General features: G+C 41.3%; 1 protein-coding gene and 1 long non-coding RNA gene across 5 annotated transcripts in view; one reads left to right on the forward strand and one right to left on the reverse strand.

The window, feature by feature from the left end:
• Positions 1–167: 167 nt before the first annotated feature.
• LOC309863431 lies at positions 168–17,659 on the forward strand. Its single transcript, XR_014311037.1, has 4 exons — positions 168–216; positions 2,252–2,392; positions 13,983–14,146; positions 16,424–17,659. It is a non-coding gene; the product is annotated as an uncharacterized lncRNA (long non-coding RNA).
• AFG2A (AFG2 AAA ATPase homolog A) overlaps positions 13,376–22,068 on the reverse strand; it is a 331,896-nt gene continuing 323,203 nt past the window's right edge. For all 4 annotated transcript variants that reach the window (XM_082728225.1, XM_082728226.1, XM_082728231.1 and 1 more), the window contains one exon: positions 13,376–13,791. In XM_082728225.1, coding sequence (XP_082584351.1) covers positions 13,615–13,791 — 177 coding nt within the window. In that variant the 3' untranslated portion in view covers positions 13,376–13,614. The remainder of the gene's footprint in view (positions 13,792–22,068) is intronic.

Consider the following 22,068-nt stretch of genomic DNA (forward strand, 5'->3'; position numbering starts at 1 on the left):
AAGTCTCTCTGGCCCACGTGCCATGAGGACTTGTGGGGCGCACAGCTGCAGGGATCTTCCTGCTTCATTATTCGTCATATCTTTGTTCATTGTGACTCTTAGAAATGTATCCGTAACAACTATGAGGACTGACTTCTTAAAGTGAAGCATTTCCCTTTGGTCATTAACCGAGAGGACAGAATAGTTCAGTGACTCACATTGCTCAGATTTCAAAAGGTGAGTAAAGGGAAATGTTAATATGAGTCAGAATTTACCCAGTGGTTTTGAGTAAATACCCCCAAAATAGCCTTTTTCCCCTTGGATTCCTGAGTGAGAGCAGCATGGTAATCCTTTCCTTCGGGAAGCAGTATGGTGTGGTGAGAGCAGGATAGCTCTGGTAGGCGGAAGTTGTGGCTGTAATCCATCAAACTGTCCCTACCTCTTCCTTTGTGATCTTGGGCAAGTCACTGAGTTAAATAGTCACTGAGTTAAATGGTTGTTAGAAATACCTTTTAGTTCTAAGATGCTTGCCTTCTCTATTTGTAGAAAACTCAACCGATGTCTAGGGTTGGTTTTTTTTTTTTTTAAGAATTATTTATTTTTTCAGAGAGAAGGAGAGTACAAACAGGGGGAGAGGGAGGCAGAGGGAGAAGCAGGCTCCCCACTGAGCAGGGAGCCCAATCCAGGACTCAATCTCAGGTCCCTGGGATCATGACCGGAGCCAAAGGCAGACGTTAACTGACTGAGCGGCCCGGGTGCCCCATCTCATTTCTAGTTCTTAAAATGTCAAAGTAGGAACCAGCCCAGGGTTTCCGCCTTATTAGAGCAAAAATTTTGAGCAACAAGGACTGATGGCTATCTAGTCCTCAGGCTTCGCCATGATGTTCAGTCCTCCCAGCCAGAGTTCCACAGCCAGAGCCAGACTGAAGCTGCCTGGAGAGTTTCTGGAGATGGATCCTGTGCGCCGGTGGAAGGTGGTTCATGTTCCACATTCTTTCACCCTTTTGCCTTCTCTGAGAACCACAGGTTATTGTGCGTGCTCTTTGATCCTTTTCTAAACGTTGTGTACAGGACATTTTCAAAGGTAGAAAACAGAGCTGGAGATGGAATAGGAAAGAAGAATGGAGAAAGAAAGTCTAAGCAGTGCAAACGTGAAAATAAAATGACCTTTGTGCCTTAAATTAAGGGATTGGCAGAAATGGCTTATTATGCAGCTGAGGTATGTGAAATGTAGAATTTGCTGGGCTGGCAGATTAATCCCATTTAAGCAGGGGAAAGTACTCCATGACATTAAAGGATTTATTTGTTTGCTAATCTGCTTCAGACCTCACAGGCCTTGTTACAAATAAGCAGGTGGAGGAGAAGGAAATGGTCAGAAAGAAGAAGTTACTGAAAAGGAGACCGTTGTCATTCCCGTTTCCCCTCCCAGGTTTGCTAACCCAACGTCTAAAGAGGCCGTCGAAAGCACTGGAGAATCCGGCCGCCTGCAAACACGGCGTGTGTTACTGGTGAAATGGACAATGTAGAGGGGTTTTTTTTGTTTGTTCTGTTTTGTTTTTATACAGCTGGTGTGATCCTTCCCTGTATACACACAAGCCAGAGTATATTTCTCCTGTAATTTCAAACTCAGGGTTTGAACAAGCTTTAATCTTTATCACTAGATTTATTGGGGCCAATCACCAGTAGTCATTTCAACTTGGAACAGTCTCCTTTCTTTAATTTTTAAAACTCCCCTCCCCTCAAGTGCAAACAAACGTTTGCTTTACTGTTGCCTTTTTCCTCCTGGATGGACTGCCCAGTGCAAGAGCCAAACATCCTCTTAATCTCTTTTTCAAAGACTATAACCCTCTTTTGGGTAAAGCAGTCATTTTGTTTTGTTCCACTGCACCTTGACAATGCCGAGAAAACATAATCCTTTACTTAGAATAGAATCTCAGATTTGCTGTTCCATTACCCAGTAGCCTAAGCATTTGTATTAAAAGACAGTTAAGCTTTTTTCAGTGAGGCATTTCCTTCCTTACCTTCCTCACAGAAAGTTCTGCTTTATTTTTAGTAATATCCTGGCACCTGGTATTGTATTTGTGCACATAATCCCTTCACAATAATGCTTAGTACTCTGGTGGCACCTTCCCTCCAAGGAACTCAAAGACCTTTACAAACATTAATTAGTTCTCACAGCACCCCCGTGAAATGGGTGAGTATTCCATTCCAATTGATATATTATTATCCACTTTTTGTGATTTTGCCAAAATTCTTTTCCTTTCTTCCCCAGTGTGTTTCCTAATGGAATTCACCTTTAGTCGTCTAGAGCTGGTTAGCTAAGTACCTGGTAAAGGAATGAACCACAGCAAATGGAAGCATCAAAGAAAGATGTGAAGAGTGGTCTACAGAAAGCTTGGTGGACCAGCATGTGGTGGGGAGTAGAAAGACCCTCCTTATCCTCCACCTCCCCTCATACTCCGGGGAAGGACAGAGGAGATAAGTGCATGGGAGAAACCGGATGAGGGCCGGGGTGGCGGTGGCGGCGATGACAGACAACTTCTGCCAGGAACAGTGGGCAAATTCCTGTGATTCTGAGCTATTCGACCATTTCCAGGGCTGGTGGCCTCTGTGGTGATGAACTTTAACCTACCTTAAGAAGTGAAAAGGACTCATTACCCCAGAAGCCACTGGAAAAATCCTCACCGTTCTTCAGGTTTAGTACAATCTGCTCTGTGCTAAAATTTCACTGTAATATATTTTTTCCACCAGCTTTTTGTAAAAAAAAACTTACCAAAAGTTGCAACATTTTACGAAAGTGTGGGTCTTTACGACTTACAAAATGTTTGAAAATGTGTGTTAGTATTTCTGTATCTACTCAGGTGATTCTAATCCTAGCCTTTCCTTCACACTTCATTACTAAAATGGGAGCTATGTGGAGGAATAAAGTGGCCATTTGTTGAAGGTGAACCCAGGAGACAAAGGACCAGATTTCCTTTTTGACTGAAAGCAAGAGAGCTGAGCAGGAGCCCTTGAATGGACTAACTATTATCCTTTAACACTCAGCCAATAGGTGCTTCTGCACTCATTCAATCACCCTTATCAAGCTTTCTGAGGAATTCCTACTGAGAAGTTATTTGAAGGGGACAAAGCATAGAAGCCCGCAAAAATTTTTTGTGGAAATATGCAAATAAAAAAAGATTTTTAAAAATTTTTATTTGGGGGGCGCCTGGGTGGCTCAGTGGGTTAAAGCCTCTGCCTTAGGCTCGGGTCATAATCCCAGGGTCCTGGGATCGAGCCCCGCATTGGGCTCTCTGCTCAGCGGGGAGCCTGCTTCCTCCTTCTCTCTCTCTGCCTCTCAGCCTACTTGTAATCTCTGCCTGTCGAATAAATAAATAAAATCTTAAAAAAAAATTTTTTTATTTGGCCCAGAAGCCAAGTGATTTCCCTTCACTTACCGATGGAAATGGGGGATTAAATATGGACTGGTTTTAGATTGCTCCATGTTAAAATAAGAAAAAAAAATTTGGAGAGCTATAAAAATAGCATGAATTTAAGGTAAAATATAAGAATTTGACCAAAGACAGGAAATTCTCTAATTTCCTGACCACTGACCTCTGTAGGAACTTAGTGCTGCCCCACCATCTTACTACACATTTATAGGCCATTTACTTTTTCTTTCCTAACCTCCAAAACTTCCTCCTCCATCCCTATACTCATCTGAGAATAGAGCTTCCTATTTCATTAAGAAAAATAGTCCCAAGTTTTCATCAAATATCTCCACTTATTGCCCAGTATGATCTACCCTGCCTTTCTCTCTGTAGCTATAAAACAGGTTTGTGGGTCCCAGGCCAAGCCTGCCCTAGTGCCTGGGGCCTGTCCTCTTCCCTGGCTCTGCCACTTAACCGGATCTAGGGCTAAATTCTTTCATCTTTATTACATCAGGAAAGCTCTGGCATCTTAAAGCTTACAAAATGTAGGCCACCACTGAGATAATTTCAGACAACCAACCAAGTAAACTCCACAGTACTTACGATATTTCATGCAAATACCAAAGTGTTGATGGGTATCAGACAGGGAAAGAGAAAAAGAAAGAGTGAGAGAGAGGAAAGAGATACTTTTGTGCATTTTAAAGACAATTTTGAACAAATAATGAGATTCAGGAAACAAAGTACTTCCTATAATGAAAGAGCATATATATCATGATTATACGAAGATCGGCACCATAGTTATTATCACAACCATACAGTTAATGTAGCATAAATTTGGGGGGCACTCCTTTTTCAGAAGTCCAGAAAAAAACAAATATGATTCTGACACCAATTCTGATGTGGGGATTTTTCTTCCAACCATTGACCTATTAATTCAATTCAATTCCAACACTACCTGGTGATAAAGTCAACTCCCACAGATTAAGAGCTTAGTCTGTTTGTTTATTTATTTATTTAAGATTTTATTTATTTATTTGACGGAGAGAAGCACAGCTAGAGAGCGAACACAAGCAGGGGGAGCAGGAGAGGGAGAAGCAGACTCCCCACTGAGCAGAGAGCTCAATGTGAGGCTCTATCCCAGAACCCTAGGATCATGATCTGAGTTGAAGGCAGACACTTAATGACTGAGTCACCCAGATGCCCCAAGAGCTTAATCCTTTAGGACTGCTTCCCCCTACCACAGCCTCCACAGCATCCCCCTACCTTCAGATGCCAATCAACAGTCCAGGTTATCACCTGTGCTTATGACCATCTATAAATCAGAGGTTCCCATGACTCACTCCTTTGGGTTGATTAATTTGCTAGAGCTGCTCACAGAACTCAAAGAAACATTCTACTCACTAGATTACTGGCTCATTATAAAAGATAAAATGCAGGAACAGCCAGAAGGGAAAGATACATAGGGCAAGGTATGGGGGAAGGGCACAGAGCTTCCATGCTCTCTAAGCCACTCTCCCCAAATCTCCATGTGTTTTCTAACTCCCTGCTACATGGCGCAACTGATGAAATCATTGGCCATTGGCATGGATCCAACCTCCAGCCCCTCAACCCTGTCCCATCCTCCATGGACACTCAGTATGTGATAGGCTGGCTTTTGAACAGGGTGGTAGAAAGAGAGCAAAATAGAGCATATGCCCACAGAGGAACAGGCGCATAGACACTAGCAGCACCGATAGCCAACAGGAAATTAAATTAAAGTGTTTTCTTTTCATCATTGTAATTTTTCCTTTTTTTTTTTTTTTTAAGATTTTATTTATTTATTTGACAGACCGAGATCACAAGTAGGCAGAGAGGCAGGTAGAGAGAGAGGGGGAAGCAGGCTCCCCACTGAGCAGAGAGCCCGATGTCAGCTCTATCCCAGGACCCTGAGATCATGACCTGAGCCAAAGGCAAATGCTTAACAACTGAGCCACCCAGGCACCCCTGTAACTATTCCTTATTAGTAGTAGTTTTGTAAAAATCCATAGTCTGGCCTTAGCACTGAAGTCGCTAAGTCAGGGTCTTTGCCCACACTCGGGAACAAAGTGGTAGGGAATTACTGGTGACCTGGACTAACTTGTTAAGAGCTGATTGAGGACCCATGGATGAGGAGTGACTTACGTGGGGGAGCCTGGGGGATGGAGGGCGGCAGTGTGGAGGGTGTTACTACTGCCAGTTGTACTTGACAAACACTGAAGTATTCATCAGGGGAATCCCAGCAAACATTTGAAGGAGTAAAACCAGTAGAATGGACTTTTGGTTGTAGGGGATGAAAACTTCAAGATGTAAACTAGGTGTGAAAGGAAATGTGCCCTTATTTTGTTGTCTGAGACTATATTAGTTACATAATAACCCTTCAGTTAATTATCTTGGGGTTTTTACTTTATTCCCTTGTATGACTTCATGCACTAGTGCTCAAAGAACAATGATAAACAATTGCCCTAGTTTCTGATATTTAATTAGGGTATGGGCCATTGGGTTAGTATTACTATTTTTAGCAGGTTAATGTTACCTTTGCCTTTTGAAAAACTGAGAAATGAATGTTGAATTCCGTACTGAATGCACTGTTTTCTATTTTGATCTATTAATATGCTCAATTATTTAATTCTGAGTAGTAATTTTTTTAAAGGTGCTTCTTTTAAAGGTGTGTAGCTACTGAAAGGGGGTTGGCACTATGTCAGTCACAGCAGGAATTGGGAAAACTTCCTTTTCCTTTAGGCTCTGAAACAGTTTCAATGGCATAATGATGATTGGATTGAAAACCTGAATTCGTTTTAGCCTATAAAACCATCCATGCTCAAGAATTTTTGAGAGGTAGCTATATGAAAATTAACAATTTCAACAGGGTTTCACCTGTATTGGCACGATAATATAAAATTCTTAACTTTTTTATTTCATTCATAAATGTGGTTTCTTTCCCCCTCAACTTTATGTTGTGGCTTTGTTACCTTTTAAAAAGCAAGCCAGAAGGCATATTAGTTTACTATTGCTGCTTTAATACATTATCACAAACAGTGGCTTAAAACAACACAAACTGGGCGACTGGTGGCTTAATCGGTTAGGGGTTTGCCTTCTACTCAGGTCACGATCTCGGTCCTGGGATCGAGTCCCGCACTGGGGTCCCTGCTCACTGGAGAGTCTGCTTCTCCCTCTGCCTCTACCTGTCACTCCCCCTACTTGTGCCCTCTTTCTCTCTTTCTGTCAAATGAATACACACATACACACACACACACACACAAACTTACTCTGTAACACTTCTGTAGCAGTCTGCATTAAGTCGGAAATGGGACTAAAGTCGAGGTGTTGGCAGGGCTATCCTGGAGGCGTTATGAAGGGAATCCTTGTCTTTTCCAGACTCCAGAGTCTGCATATCCCCTGGCGTGTCGTCCTTTCCTCCATCTTCAAAGCCGGCAGAGAAGCATCTTCAGACTTTTCTTTCTGACTTCTTTTCCTCTGAATCTGATTCTCCTGCTTCCTTCTTTTCTTCCTCATAAGGGTCTTTATGATTACGTTGGGCCTATGCAGAAAATCCAGGGTACCCTCATCTCAAGGTCCTTAATTTGATCACATCTATAAAGTCCCTTTTGGCATTTAAGGTAACATGATTTTCACTGTTTCTGGGGACTAGAGTGTGGATATCTTTGTGTGTGTGGGGGGGGGGGCACAGTGCATCATTCTGTCCACCGCAAAAAGATTAATTTGTTTTGGATTTTGTTCTCCAAAGAATGGGCTAGTGGATCAGTCATTTCTGTTGTTTTTTGTTAATTAAAGCTTTTACCTTTATATTTTCCTAAAGTTAATTTTGGAGTTATTTTATGATAACTTTTTGAGGAGATTTCACAATTTGGTTAATCTTATTCTATTAATGAAAGTTTTTAGATTTATAAATTATCTTCTGTGTAGAGGTGTTAATTGAATTCCATAGATTTTGATATATAGTATTTTCACTATTATTTTTCAGATATTGTTTTGATTTCCTCTTTGATCAGAGAATCATTTCCAGATGAATTTTGAACTTCTAAATACTTGGGGTTTTGTTATTTCTACATTTCCCAGTTTTAGGTGTCTTTTTAAAAGACTTTATTTATTTATTTGAGAGAGAGAGAGGGAAAGTGTGCAGGAGCAGCAGGGGGTGGAGTGGTGGGGTGGGGTGGGGAAGCCGCAGAGAGAGAAGCAAACTACCCCCTGAGCAGGGAGCCTGCTTTGGGGCTAGATCCCAGGACTCTGGGATCGTGACCTGCGCCGAAGGCAGAGGCTTTAACCCACTGAGCCACCCAGGTGCCCCCAGGTACCCCTTCTTAATTTTAGTTTTATTACATGGTGATTATAGGGCACATTCTGCAACATTCCTGCATTTGCAAATATTTTGTGTATGTGTTTGTGTATATACACTATTATATAATTTATATATATTTATAGATTTATATATAGATTTATATATTTAGAAATATATATATTTATATAGAGAGATTATATGAGAGAATAAAATATTGTCCATTCTCAGTTTGCAAAGTTTAATATTTATCTGTTATAAGTTACTTAGATTCTCTGCATCTTGGAGATAATTACTAGATCAGTTTATGAAGAGCTTATTTATTTTTTTTAATAGCACTACAATGTTCCATTGTATGGATGTACTATAAATTTATTTAAATAGAAACTATTGATAGATGCTTGTTCTAGTATTTTGCTATTATAACAAATACTTCACCATTAGATGGTCAATAATATGCTATTCTTTACCTTTGGGAGCATATTTGTGGAATAAATTATAAATAAATTCCATTAGCTCTGTTCATTTTGAAACTTACTCAAATGTTTTATGATATCCCCTGTCACATTGCCTATATTTTAACATTTTTGAGATTTCAGAGCAGTTGTATTCTAAACTATTTCCCTCGTTCCTCAGACAATGTCTCTTCTAATGTACTCTAGCTTTATCTTTCAGTACTTTGTTTCTCCCCCAGTGCCAAACTTTCTCCCCAGATTTTTGGCACAGGTCCCCTGTTGCTATTTCCCTTTGGGATATCTCAATCTGTGATTATTCCTGGCCCCAAATAATCTGTTCTCCATGTCCTTGACTCTCCTTTTCACCTGTCAACATTTTTATTATTGTTTATGATTATGTTGGTGTAAACAGTAATTTAATTGCTGTGGGTTTATGACAAACATATGAATATATTATTACATGTCAGTTCCCATTTCACTTAACTGCATTTGACTGATTTTAATATGAATTTTTTTTGGATATTTAGAAAGATTTATTTGAGAGAGAGAGACTGTGCTAGTGGTGAGTGTGGTAGGGGGAGAGGGAGAGGGTGATAGGGAGAGAAAGAATCCTTAAGCAGACTCCCTCTGAGTGGGGGGTCTGTTACTACACTCGATCCCAGGACCCTGAGATCATGACATGAGCTGAAACCAAAAGTTGGATGCTTACCTGGATATTATCACAATATTAATATTAAAATCAAAGTAATTTATTTTTTCCTGAAAAAGGTGTTTTTAAATTAATAGTCTGATAATTGATGGTGTCTTATCACATCATATGTGTTCTGAAGCAGAGTAGATGTTGAAATTCCTGGAATTCATGGAATTAACCGGCTTTCTAAGTAGGTTCAAAATGTATTGTACTTGACAGATAGCCTTTGAAATACTTTACCTGGGGTTTAATCGGTTCCCTGATTTCAGCATACATGAACTCTATTTTTCTTTCTTTTCATTTCTTTGGGTTTTGTTGTGTGTGGTATGTTAAGTGTGTCATTTTAACCATCTTTCCGGAAATGTTTATCACTAGGTCCTGAAAGAGGAGTCTACAAATTTCTCAATAATTTTGTAACCAACGTAAAACCTTGTAACATCTCTTTCTGCCTTAATTTGCTAGAATGAATTTTTTTCCCCAAAAGTGAGTCCTAAAAGATACAGGCTACTGGGGTATATTTGACATAAACATTCGGTAAAAAGCTTTTCCGTGCATACAACTGTTAAAATGAAAACTGAAGGAAGGAAAGTAAATCAATTTGGAGCATTAGAATTTCTATGTGGACCATATTTGAAAAAATACTGCTAATTCAACCCATATATAATTTCAAAGTGTGCTTTGGTGTATGCTCATCTTTAACGTTAGGACTCAGAGAAACATGACAAAATGAACTAAAACTCTTAACAACCTCATTCAGAAATTTAAGTAACAACAGGCCAGGGAAATAACTTCATTCTATTCTAGCAACTTTTCTGTAGCCTTCTCCTAATTAAGATAAATTAAACATACACTTAAATTTGGTTTTTCTATAAATTCAATAATTATTTTTCCAAAGTCGAAAACCTATACATTATTTTTTAAAACCTGTTTTATACATTAGAAATAACACAGAACTAAATATTTCTCAAGCAATGTTAGGGCAGTCAGAATCAAGCTTATAAATACACTTTCTTAGTCATAAAGGAGTAAAAAGTTAGAAGCCATTCCTCTAAATTTTGTTGTTAGAAACACTAATTTCACTATTGAAATGAAAACCTCTTGGAACACTGGGGGAAAAAATAAGTGTCACTGTGAGTATCCTGAAACCCTGAAGAGAATCTGGACCAACGACAAACACTTGACCAGATGCCAAAAAGCAAATTGTTTTCTGAAGACAGGAAGCTGGACATTTTCTTTTCTTGCTGCACTTAAATTTTCCATGAACTATACTGTGTAATTCAATCACAAACAAACCCAAATAATAGGATCATACACGATTTTAAATCCACACATACGAGACCTGGGCATCAGAAGTAAAGCCTCATGCAGACGAAGCTGGAGTAAACTGTTATTAGTGACACCTGACCTGTTCTTTTCTCTGACTCAGATTTTTACTGGTCCTGTTATAAAAAGGGCACAAACTTCAAATAAAGAACAATCATTGTCTTTTCAATGGTAATAATTAGCTATCTAAAGATATAAAAAATAATTGGTTTGTAATAGATTAAAGATGTAATGCTCTAAAATCTTTTTAAATTCTTGACTTCCTGCTCCTTGCACAACCACAGTACCATGGAAACAGAAGTCTCACTCTAGACTTAATTTCTCCCACCCTTGGTCATCAAACAAGGATCACCTAACCACTAATTCTCACCAACACATTTCTTGTTTCCTGGATCTTAAAGGCCCCCCCCCTTTTTTTTGCTTTTTTTTTCTTTTGCCTTCTTGCGTTTTATTCCATCATCCCAGTACTTCTCATTTTCTAGACACATGGGGTGGTAGGCATTGTGGATTGCACTGGAGGTCCATGGACTGGGAGGAAGGACAAGATTGTGATGCTGGTTAGGAACGCAGGACAGGGCTGGGGATGCATTTTGCCCTTTGCCCCATAACGTGTCAATTTAAGGCTGATCTTTTAAACATTATTATGACATACTTAGGCATAAAACGTATAGACTGGATTACAATCAACACCTCTATTCACATTACCCAGTTTAAGATAAGACATTTCAGCTTTTCTCCCCAGAGGAAATTCTCTTGGTATTTGATGCTTTTCATTTCCCTCCACATAGTCCTCTACTACCCGTGTTCTCGTCAACAACACGTATTCTCTTGCATGTCTTAAAATTTAAATGAATGAAAGTATTCTTCTGAAATGTTTCTTTTTTTGAAATTCCTCTTTTCCATGTAGCTCCAATTACAATTTTACTGCTGTAAATATTGCATTGTATGGGCATCCCATAGAAATCCATTCTCTGACGGATAGATCGTTTCCAGTTTCTTACTATTTACAAATACTAGGGCTCTGATTTTCTTAGTCATTACTCATTGAAAACAACTTGCTCTGAGACATACACTGAAGAGAACTCTGAGATTATAGGGTCTTCAGCATTCCTAGATATGTTAGTTGCTCTCTGAAGTAGCTGTCCCAATTTATGCCCCACCAGCAGACTGCGTGCACCCTTCGGGATTATAAACTCTGTAAGCAGGGATTTAGCTGTTGGAATCCTCCATGGCCTGGGTGAGGCTGTATTCCTCCAACAACTGGAAGTGCTGGTTATCCCAAGGATGTTTCTAGTGTGGATCCATATTTTCACGTTGAAAGGTTTCAAGTGTCTAAATCTCAAAGGTGGTGTGAATTTTGAACCCAGAAGCCATGGTCAGGTAAGCTCAGAGTCAGAATTCTGAGGAGCTGCTTCTTTTCTTTTCAAATCCAAAGCACAGACCGAGAGGATCCTCATGATCTCTCCAGTCAGCAGGAGAAAGTCTTTTCTAATTTGCCCTTACGCTGCAGGTGTTGGTCTTTAATGATCTGGACATTATATATGAGGCCCGGTTATGACTTCTATGTCACATGGGCTGAAGGGTCTGAGCGGTCACTAATAGCTGAGCTCCTCATTTATTGAGATTGCCCCTTCCTCCCCACCGCCCAGTATCCAGCCTGAGAACCTATGCCAGTTCAGGCTTACTGTTCTGGTTTTTATTTTATTGGCAGTGCGAATTTAATTTTTTTTTTTTTCTGTTTAGGCCTTTGTGGATAAGGTTTTTCTCTTTATTTTCTGTGCCCTCAGAACTTAGAGAGAAGGATGGTCCTCTAATAACCAAAGGGAAAATGGGAAGCATAATAGTAATTCTGAGGTCCTATTTCATCATGTAAGCCTTATATTCTAAATCAGCAGAAGCCAATAGAATGTTCTAGTGATAGATGTATTCTATAATCTATTCTATCCACATGGCAGACACTTGTCACAGGTGGCTACTGGACACTTGAAATGCGGCTAATGTGTCCGGTGAACTCAGTTTTTAATATTATTTAATTTTAATTCATTAAAATTTAAACTTAAATAGCTGTATGTGGCTAGTAGCTATTATATTTGACAGTAGAGCTCTAAGTAGTAGTCATATTCTTTGTCCCGTGGGTGGTTTTATGTATATACTAATAAAGTAATGTAGTCTGGGGAAAAAATGCCTTGCAAGTCTATTTTTGATAGTCAAAGGGTAAGATATTTGAGAGATGACTTCAGAATATAAAACTGTATAGTCCCATTATTGTGATAATCAGGTATTTCTCGCCTGACTTGTCTTTCTGGAAATTTTCAAAGATCTACAGTGAGCATGTCTCAGTGCACATTCTTTCCACTGCCACTTTCTCAACTGGAAGTCAGGGAATCAATTTCTGACAGTTTTTCAAAGATATTTATGGAATATCAAGTGTCAAGAAATTCTGAAGATAATTAGGAGCACAAATATACATATTTCAAATGCAGCCTAAGACAATATGGTTACGAGTACAATTTGGTTTATCTTTGAACTGAAAAAGTTTATTGGTAACCTGAAAATGGGTGCAAATTAACACACGAACATACAATTTATCTATAGTGTTGTATGAAACAAAACAGGTCTATTGTTCTAGGTCTGGACTGGGATTATAATTCCTATTCTTTTAAATTTGCAAAGGGCATTACATGAAATAACTCTTAATTTTTTAAAGTTGCCATTAGTACAGATTAAGAAGGCCAAAGCAAAAATGTAGGTGTAAATTATAATAAGAACAAAAACATACCTGGAAACAAGGCCATGTAAACCTGGCCGGTGCATTTGGCTATTTCACTGGCTAACTTTTAAAAATAAAGATCTGTAAATCTTTCTCACTATGGACTAATCGACATGTATCTTGTATTGTATAAAACTGATGTTCACAGGCTGGCCATTCAGGAATAGACTGAAACAGATTCTGGAGTTAGGAAAGCATTTCATGGGAGGAATAAACTAGAAGTCAAAAATGAAAAAGCCAAAGTTTGCTTTTTAAATATCAGCATACATTTCCAGATAAAACTGATTTAAACTCATGTCCAGAGATTTTTATGGATAGTTTTACTGTATCCATTTCATTTAAAATGTCTTTAAACTCTGAAGCCTCTCAATTCCAGTCAACATATTTCAGACACTTTGCTTATGAAGGATTTTTTTGGACACTCTCAAGACAAACTTTTTTAAAAAAAATTTTATTTATTTACTCATGAAAGACACAGAGAGAGAGAAAGAGAGAGAGAGAGAGAGAGAGGGAAGCCCAGTGTGGGACTCTGATCTCAGGATCCAGGGTTCATGACCTGAGCAGAAGGCAGATGCTTAACAGACTGAGTGACCCAGGCGCCCAAGACAAATTTTTAAAAGAGAAACAGGTGTTGTCTAGAAAGCATTTTTAGCACAATGAATACGTATCCTTTGTCAGATTGAATGTAGCCCACTCTTCTCTTGATACTCCTCATAGAAACGTCTCAGTGATTTAGGAATTCTCGGTGTCACAGTGCTCAAGGCTTGAGTAAAATGTCTTCTCGTAATGCAGTTGGCTTGAATGTCTTCTTCCAGAGCTAAAAGGGCTGCCTCCCTACAGACAGCTATAACCTGAAGCAAAACAATTAAATAAAAAAAAAAAACATAAAAAAAAAATAAAAAAAGAAAGAAAGGGAGAGAAAAAACAATCAGTACTGTTTTTTTAGAAATGTAGTATTTCAAATATTCATCTGTGGTAACTGCTACAACCAGAAGCACATCGCTAACATGGATCTTCATGCTTATTCTGCTTCATTTTTCAGAAGGATAAAAAGTAATCGCCTTCATTCCAAAACAATGTATTCAGTACTCAGAATCAGGAGGGGCTAGCAGAGATGTAAGACACGGCATTTGTTCTTAAGAAGCTCGCAGTGGTAAAGGGGGAACACACATGTGGGCACATATTTCTGCTACAAGGTGACAAAAGGTGAGTGTGTATGTGCGTTGGGGGCAGGTGGGAACCAAGAGATAAGGGGGTGAGGGCGGAGGAAGGAGATACCCTGATATGCAGCAAGGTCCTGCTCATCAGCACACTTGTCAGGGCATAGAATTTCCACATTCCATTTGACCTCTGAGGTTTTACCCACACGTAAAAGCATTTCTTTATGTGCATCCCTTGAACTGAGTTCTTAGATCTTGGGAATATCGGAGAGAAGTTGTCTGCGTTTACTTTGGAGAGGTGCATTGGAACAGAGAAGTGAATTTTGTTTACTCAGTGAGGAAAGCTGGAAGAATTGAAAGGAATCTGGGGAGGGGGTGGAGTGGATGCAGAGTGAGAGAGGACAGAGTGGGCGGTAGGAAAGCGGAAGGGGAGGAAGGTTCAAGTCTTGAATCCTGAAATGTGTTTTTAAGCTCTCTGGACTTCAGACAGCGGAAGCAGGCTGATGCCAGTGTCATTCTAAAGACACATTACTGTGGTGAAAAGAGCTTGTGGGATGAAAAGAGATATTGTGATTTTCAGGGCAACAGGGACAACAGTGATTGATACTGACTGCACCTTTATATCGGTAAATGAAAGGGCCAGCTGAAACACATTTGTCCAGCCATTCAGCATATTTTCTCTGTTTGTTCACTTACTGAAAAGAGTTCCTCTGCTTATGCTGGGCTAATGGCTGCCAAAGCAGTTTAGTAGCTTTTTAGGGGATTTAGCAGCATGTTTAGGGAGCTTTCAAAAAACACGCATAGATTTAGATGGCTTTGTCAAATTACGACAATGTAACTATTAGTTCTGGGCTTCATTAATGAGCCCTGAAGTTGACTACAGTGGTTATGCACGTTAATGCTTTTCCAAAAAGAGTGGCTACCAACTGTTGAAGGAAAGGGCAAAACTTCCAGGGATTTGTAAAAACAACTTCATCACACGTTCTGGTGCAAAAAGAGTTGTTTTGAAAACACGATGTAATAATTAATAAGCACAATAAAAGCACATGAAATGCCCAGCATGGTAAAATGGTTATCTGATGGTTCCACTCTGTGAAAGTGACCCTGAGGACCTCCGTGAAAAGAGGTAAAACAACCAAGCAGGGAAAGCCTCAACTCTCTCCTTCCCTCCATCTGAGCAGCCCTTCTGCTATCTGCAAGAATTAAAAAAAAAAAAAAAAAAGATTTTATTTAGTTATTTATTTAAGAGAGAGAGAGAGCCAGTGAGCACAGTCGCGTGTGCACACCTGAGTGGGGGTGGGGAGGGGCAGAGGAAGAAGCAGACTCCCCATTAAGCAGGGAGACCAATGCGGTTCTCCATCCCAGGACCAGATCCCAGGACCTAGAGATGGTGACCTGAGCCAAAGGCAGACACTTAACTGACTGAGTCCCTCGAGTGTCCCTATTATCTGCAAGAATTTGAAGCAATGGTTGCAAGGCTGAAGTTTGAAGAAGAATCACTGGAAGAGGCAAAAAGGCCTGAGCTTCCTGCTGGTTGGTGGACTTTAAGCTCTTTCTCTGAGACAGTACAAGGAATGTTCCATTATGTGGCTCCTTCTCTGGCTAAGTGGAGTAGAGAAGTCACCAGCTCTGGGCCAATGCATGTCTTGCACACTTCATAACTGAGACTTATCTCAGAGAATACCAGGCCCAGCACACGATGGCTACAGAAATTTACTGAGTCCCTACCACATGTCCCTACCACATGTGCTAGACAATTACTAAGGACTGCACTAATCCATTGCTATGTGAACACTGCTCCACGCCCCCGGGTTCTATACAAGGCAGTGATGTCCCTAATAGTGTGCACCATCTGATGGAAGGATGGCAATGGAGTGGCCAGACAAGCATGTGTAAGGTGTGGGGTGGGCTGTGGGGAGGCTGGGCTGAAGAAAAGAGAGGTGACTGCAAGGTTGCCTGGACCCTCTCCAAGTTCCCAGAATCTGGTGACATGGCCACATAGTGAGTAGCTCCTGCTGCTGGTACATCTCTGAGAAAGTGAACTGCTGGTCTAGCAGGCTTCCTTTTTCAGTACACAGTAATCAAACTGGAAAAGGAATGGTTATACCCCTCTAATCACCAGAATCTCAGGTGGCCTAACAAGGCAGGGTAGGGAGATGTAGGTAGTGGGAAGTGATGGGTCACTGAGGCCCTGAAGTCTGTCCTTGGGGTCAGCAACCCTGAGCAAATCCTCTCTGCAGATCAACTTTCTTTCCATTGTATCTCTGTGTATAGATTTTCCCAATTTCTAACTTGCCCTTTGCCTTTCTTTGGTCGCTTTCAGAACTGTGACTGAAGGGACACTGGTGGGGATGTGGTCAGAGCAGTAACAGCCACCTGAAAGCTGGATGTTTGTAACTTACAGCCTCAACATATGTTAACATTCAAGAGTAATTGTCCTACTATATTTAGTATTTACTGGCCTGACCCTTAATTAACAATTCCATCCAATTTGGAGAACTACAAAATTGTGAGGTATAGAAAACTTGGACGGAGTTTTGACAAGAACACTGAGAAATGTTTGAATTCAATAGAGATGACCCTGGGAGCCTTTGAGAAACAATGGCCAAGGAAACAGAGCAGCTGGATACTGGTACTTCCAAGCACCTCATAGGAAGGTGTCTTCCTCTGTACAGAAGGGCCACAGTCATTCACCCTTCCAGAGCAGCTGGAGGACAGTCTGAATTGAACACTTGCTTCAAGAAAGGTTTTCCTGTTTCATAACATTTATAAGGGATGCCCTGAAGAACTTTCTGCCACTTCTATTTTCCTATCATATTTGCTTTAGCAATATACAACCAGTAACCAAGAGGAAGTAGGACACTACAAATAAGTAATGGGTCACTCATCAATCAACACCCACTGGATAGCTAACTCTGTACAACCACCAGATGAGGCCAGGCAGAGGATCCAGAGATGTCGACGACATGGCTACCAGTCTTCTGGTGCTCCCCCACCAGCAGGGACCAAGGTCAATTAACTGCCCCATCTGGCATGGAATTAGAGGTACTGTTAAGCAAGGCTATAGGAAAAATGCTTTGGTATGGAAAGAAGAGAGAAATTACTGCTCCATAAACCGAAGTGGGAAGGGCAGAATCTAGATACGCATATAGAACAGAAACAGGCATTCTGAGCAGGAGGAATAAAATGGGCAAAGAAACAGCACTGTGGGGGCGAAAGAGACCAGAGATTGTGTAGCCAAATGGAGAATTAAAAAAAGAAAGAGAGAAGAGTAGTTCTGTCATCAAAATGTCACTAAAAATAAAATGACAGTTTTCAGAAGTCATGTGGGCCATAATAACAGTGAAGGCTAGTCAATGACAGTCATCTCTAAAGCTCTACACCCAATTCACAAGCGACTGATGCATAAGCAGCTGACAGAGAATAATTCCTAAAGCTTCCTTTGTTTTTATTTTCTCCCCATGAAAGGGCTTCTTAGAAATTCCAAAGGGAGAATCATTAAATGGATTACTGGTTCTTCTCTCCTAACCCAAATAAAAAGGTATGCCTGAAAACAGAAGTATTCTTAGGAGGCTCATTTCATGAAGGCTGGTTTCTATTTGCTCTGGAGTCACTCATACTTCTCAGGAGAAGTGTCACTTTGCTACCCGCTCTCAGGGCCCATGCCAGCATTCCCCTTGACAGATGAGTGTCTTTTCAGAGGAAGAAGTATTTCATGGTCAAATAAGTTTTAGGTAACAGTGCATAGACTCTGTTTCCCACACTGCACCGTAGAATTTGAAAGATTTTTGTGAAGGCTGGCAGTAGTAATCTGCTTAATTTTCTTTAACCCATGGTTTCCCACAGAAGACTCCCTCTGCCCTGGTTATGGCAGAACAACCCGTGGGTGGCTATCTTTCAAGTTACTGATGATCTTCAGCACACACTATGGGAGATGTTAACCCACACGGAACAATTCAATCAGGACACAAAATGGCTTTTGCCTCTCACATATCCTTTTTTCCCCCTTTTGCTCTCTCCTATTGCAGAATAGAGAAAAGAGGGAAAGGGAGGAAAAAAGAGCCTGGAGAAGGACCAGTCTGTTTAACGGGATCAAAGAAGAGCAGCCACAGCACGCGCTTGTGCTCTGGAGACGCAAATGGTCAATGCGTATTTGTCGAATAGAACCGAACATTTCCTTACCTATAAACAAGTTTCTACAAAGTATACATTATATGCAACTTTTTCATATTTGGTCCATATCCTATAATATTTTTACTTACATTACATATAGCCTATACTTTGTCAGTCATACTTAAGTCTCTGGAATGGTAACATCAGTAACAAAAATTGTTTAACACCATTATACCTTATCTGAAGCAATGTTTCAGTTTGGCGTACTACTTTGAATCAAGTTCTGGCTTTAGAAGTAATATAAATTAGAACTTTTGCCAAGAATACAAGTATGCCTGTGTTATTTTGAGGGATGCTTCCTTAGGTATCAAAATTTGTTACATGGGGACAGGAACTCGTCTGTTGGGTTGTCAAGGGGAAAGGTGCACTGTCATTGAGAAATAACCTTGAACATTTACTAAGAATGCAGTAATACATATTGGGTTAGAGGACTGAAATGGAAGCTTTGGGACAAAAAAATTTTACAAATGGTGATCTGTTGTCCCATTTGATGAAAATAATGTGGCATCAATGAATAGCTGAGGGGTTTTCTTTTCTGTATTAAGCTTTGAAAGGGTGAGGGCATTTTAGAAAAATTACCTCTCTGTCTCTCTGTTGTGGACTGATTGCTATAGAAACTAAGAAGGGCTTTCAATTCAAAGTAGGTTGTTTCTCTATCTCTAAAGTTTGCGAGACAACATAGTGAGGTAAGTGCATGTATGTCTATGCATATATCTCACTACAGTGTATTCAGGGCCCACACAATTCATCATTCTGCTGGCATCACATTCAAAACCACACGTGGTCTAGGACTGGTCAGTGATGGGGGAATTCTGGTGAATTTCTCCCATGAGGCTATAGAAGAATCTCATGAGAAGATGTGTAGAATAGATGAATTTGAATCACAGACTGTCTGGAATGTTAAACCAACCCGTTTAGAAAGAAAACTCTTGGCACTAGAACACCTTAACATCTTTGGCAAAAAAGATTTTGGAAGCTTTCCCCTAATCCCTTCACCATGTCCTCCTCTTCCTCCATCAGCTGCAGACTAGATCATTTATATGAATTATTAGCCAACTACCAGCAAGGTTGCTTTTGCCATTAGGCTGTGACTGTTTTGGCTGGGTGTCTGTTGTCTGTGTTCTTTTTCAGTTTTGACTAAAAAACAAATATCCAGCCTTTTAAGATCTATATATGCCTTGCTGCAAAAGTACCAGTTGAGAAAATGAGAAAATGAGACAAAAGACAAGCAGAGTGGGCCCAAGATTTCACCATCAGAGCTAAACTAAGACACATTGTTGTTGCGGTGGCCACGACACCCATTTATTTGGTGCCAGCATGTCACAAATTCTCTTCCCAGGGATTCTGTAATAATAATAGAGCTATCAGATATCTGAAAAACAATATAAAATAAGCAGGAACTCTCTATATGAAAGATTTAGGCATATTTAACTGAGTTCCTAAGAGGTAGGAAAGGAAAAGATTTTTCATGAAAATGTTCAGAAATCTTCAAAACAAAGTCACTGACGAAAATAGTAATCGTTTTCAAATGCAGGCAAAAAGTACCTCAGCGAGGAAAGAGGACATATAAGTATGAATTTTCATGCTATGCTTGCCTGCTGAAAAAAGCAGTGCCTTTCGAACAACAATACAGCAATAACTGGATTACGTGAGACAACTCCACTTGGGAGGGGTGTGGGGAAGCAACTTCCCAGGATGAGAAGGCTCTTGACCATTGAACCTTGGGAAATCTAATTACCTCACTTTTAAATGCAAAAGGGCAAAAGAGGCAATTGTGCAGAATTCTGAATGCCATGAAGAATAAGAACAATGTCTTACTTCACTGTGGAAAAAAAAAAAGAAACCTCTTATACATAGCCTACGGTTCTTTCCCCCAATCCACCACGAGACCAGAAGAGTTTAAACAGGTGGCTCAGCTTAGCAAAAGAGAAACAGGCATATTGCGAAAATTAAAACTCACATGGTTTCTAAGCAGGCAGTAGTAATTAAAAATAAAAAAAAATTTTTGATGTGGTAAACAGTCAAGGCAAAGACTTTACCAAAACCTAATCGGTAGGAAGGAAAACCTGAAGAGTTGGATGCTACTTCGGGTAGTCATCGACCGGTGCTATAACCCTGCCCTTGCTCGTTCCAGTTTGGCAGTCGCACCATCTTCTTTCCTGGGGCGCTGAAAGACTAGGACCCCACTATTGATTTAAGTACAGTTGCTTCCATTTCCAGATAAGGCCTGGGTAGGCAGTATGCGCCCTCCTGTTCCGTGGACTGTAAGCAGATTATGGGAAGGACATCAGGAACACAAATCCACGAGCAGCTTATAAGGCTGGGAAAAAAGCACGCCGCCCCAAGGAGGCCTAATCAGGGAGCTAAAAACTGCTCCACTTCCCACAGGCAGGCTGACATTCTAACAGAACTGCCGTCACGAAGCTCCCAAGTGCCTCGCAGGGGTTATCTGTCCTCCAGAGGAAGGCGGGAGGGTAACAAAGTCCCGAAGGCAGCTTAGCCCACAGCTGAAGTTCTGCTGGGTTCCCGTCACCCCACTCTGCAGGCAAAGAAGGCGCTCAGATCTGAGCAGAAAAAGAAGTGGGCGATTTTAAAAGTGCTAGAGGAGAAGGCGTGTGCACAGGGTGACCTCCCGGGACGAGAAACGTGGCTCTGGGTGGCTGAATGCGAACACCTAGTTCCCTGGGCTCCTGGCAGGGCTGCTTCGACGCACTTGGGGCAACGGCCACTGCAGCCTCGGGATCTGTAACGTCGAGGACAAGGACGGGGCCAGGCGGCAGTCCTCCGCGCGGGCAGAGAGCGTCGGTAGAGACGGGGTCGGGGAGGAGAGACGCCGCAGCCGGCCCCCGCAGCTGCACGGAATCCACGCGGAGGCAGAGCCGAGCTTCCCCGGCCGCTCCTGCTGTTGGGCAAGAAGAAAGCGCGCCTTCCAGTGAGGCCTAAATGTGCTTTCAGCTTCTTTGTATTTCAAGTGTACTAAATAGCTTTAAAGAATCTACCAAAAGAAATGGGCTGCAGTGCTTTAAAAAGTCTTAGGTATTTTCAAGAAAGTGGTTTTTGTGAAAAGCATCTTCTGTCTGGAACACCTGTGACCTGTTGAGCTTAATTGGGCTGCAGCTGGCGCTGATTGTGCGCAGCCGCCGGCGGCCGCGGGCGGACATTGTGTGCGCTCCCGCCCGCCCGCCCCCTCGCCTTTCTTTTCTCTTTCACAGCCCCGCGACCTCCTTCCCCTGTGTGTCTGAGGGATTAGGAGCCCAGTAGAGAGTGGTGTCCTGCTGTTTGCGAACAGCGTGCACTGGAGGTGCTTCAAGGAGGAGGCTACCTGGGAGATTATGTGCTCCCGTGGACGCCGAGGGCCCATTCTCCCCGGCGCATTGAGACGCGCTGAAAGGTGGCTGAATGGCCCGGGCATGAAAGATGGGGCTGAAGGGAGCGCAGCAGGCTCCTGGCCGCGGAGCAGCAGATGGAAGTCCGACTGTCACGGGCGGGCACGCACGGCCAGGGCCGCCCCAAACTGCCAAGAAAGCAGCTCCGGAGCGCAAAACAGGGCGGGAATTCAGAGGGGAAACCAGTGGCACTTCTTTAGGGTACTTTTGATGACACCTAACCACAACGGCGCTGGGGTGGAAGTGAGGGTTTTGAGGGGGGCAAATTCCAGATTTAAGGAAACTACCTAACTGTTGCCCTTGGGTTAAAGTCCCTTGACTTGTCTGCAGAATAAACCCTAGCATAATCCATCCAACTGGGATTATGTTAGGGTCATACTATTTAGAATGCAACACAGAATGCCACTGA

Source organism: Mustela nivalis, assembly GCF_964662115.1.
Source record: "Mustela nivalis genome assembly, chromosome: 4".
Taxonomy (NCBI): Eukaryota; Metazoa; Chordata; class Mammalia; order Carnivora; family Mustelidae; genus Mustela; species Mustela nivalis.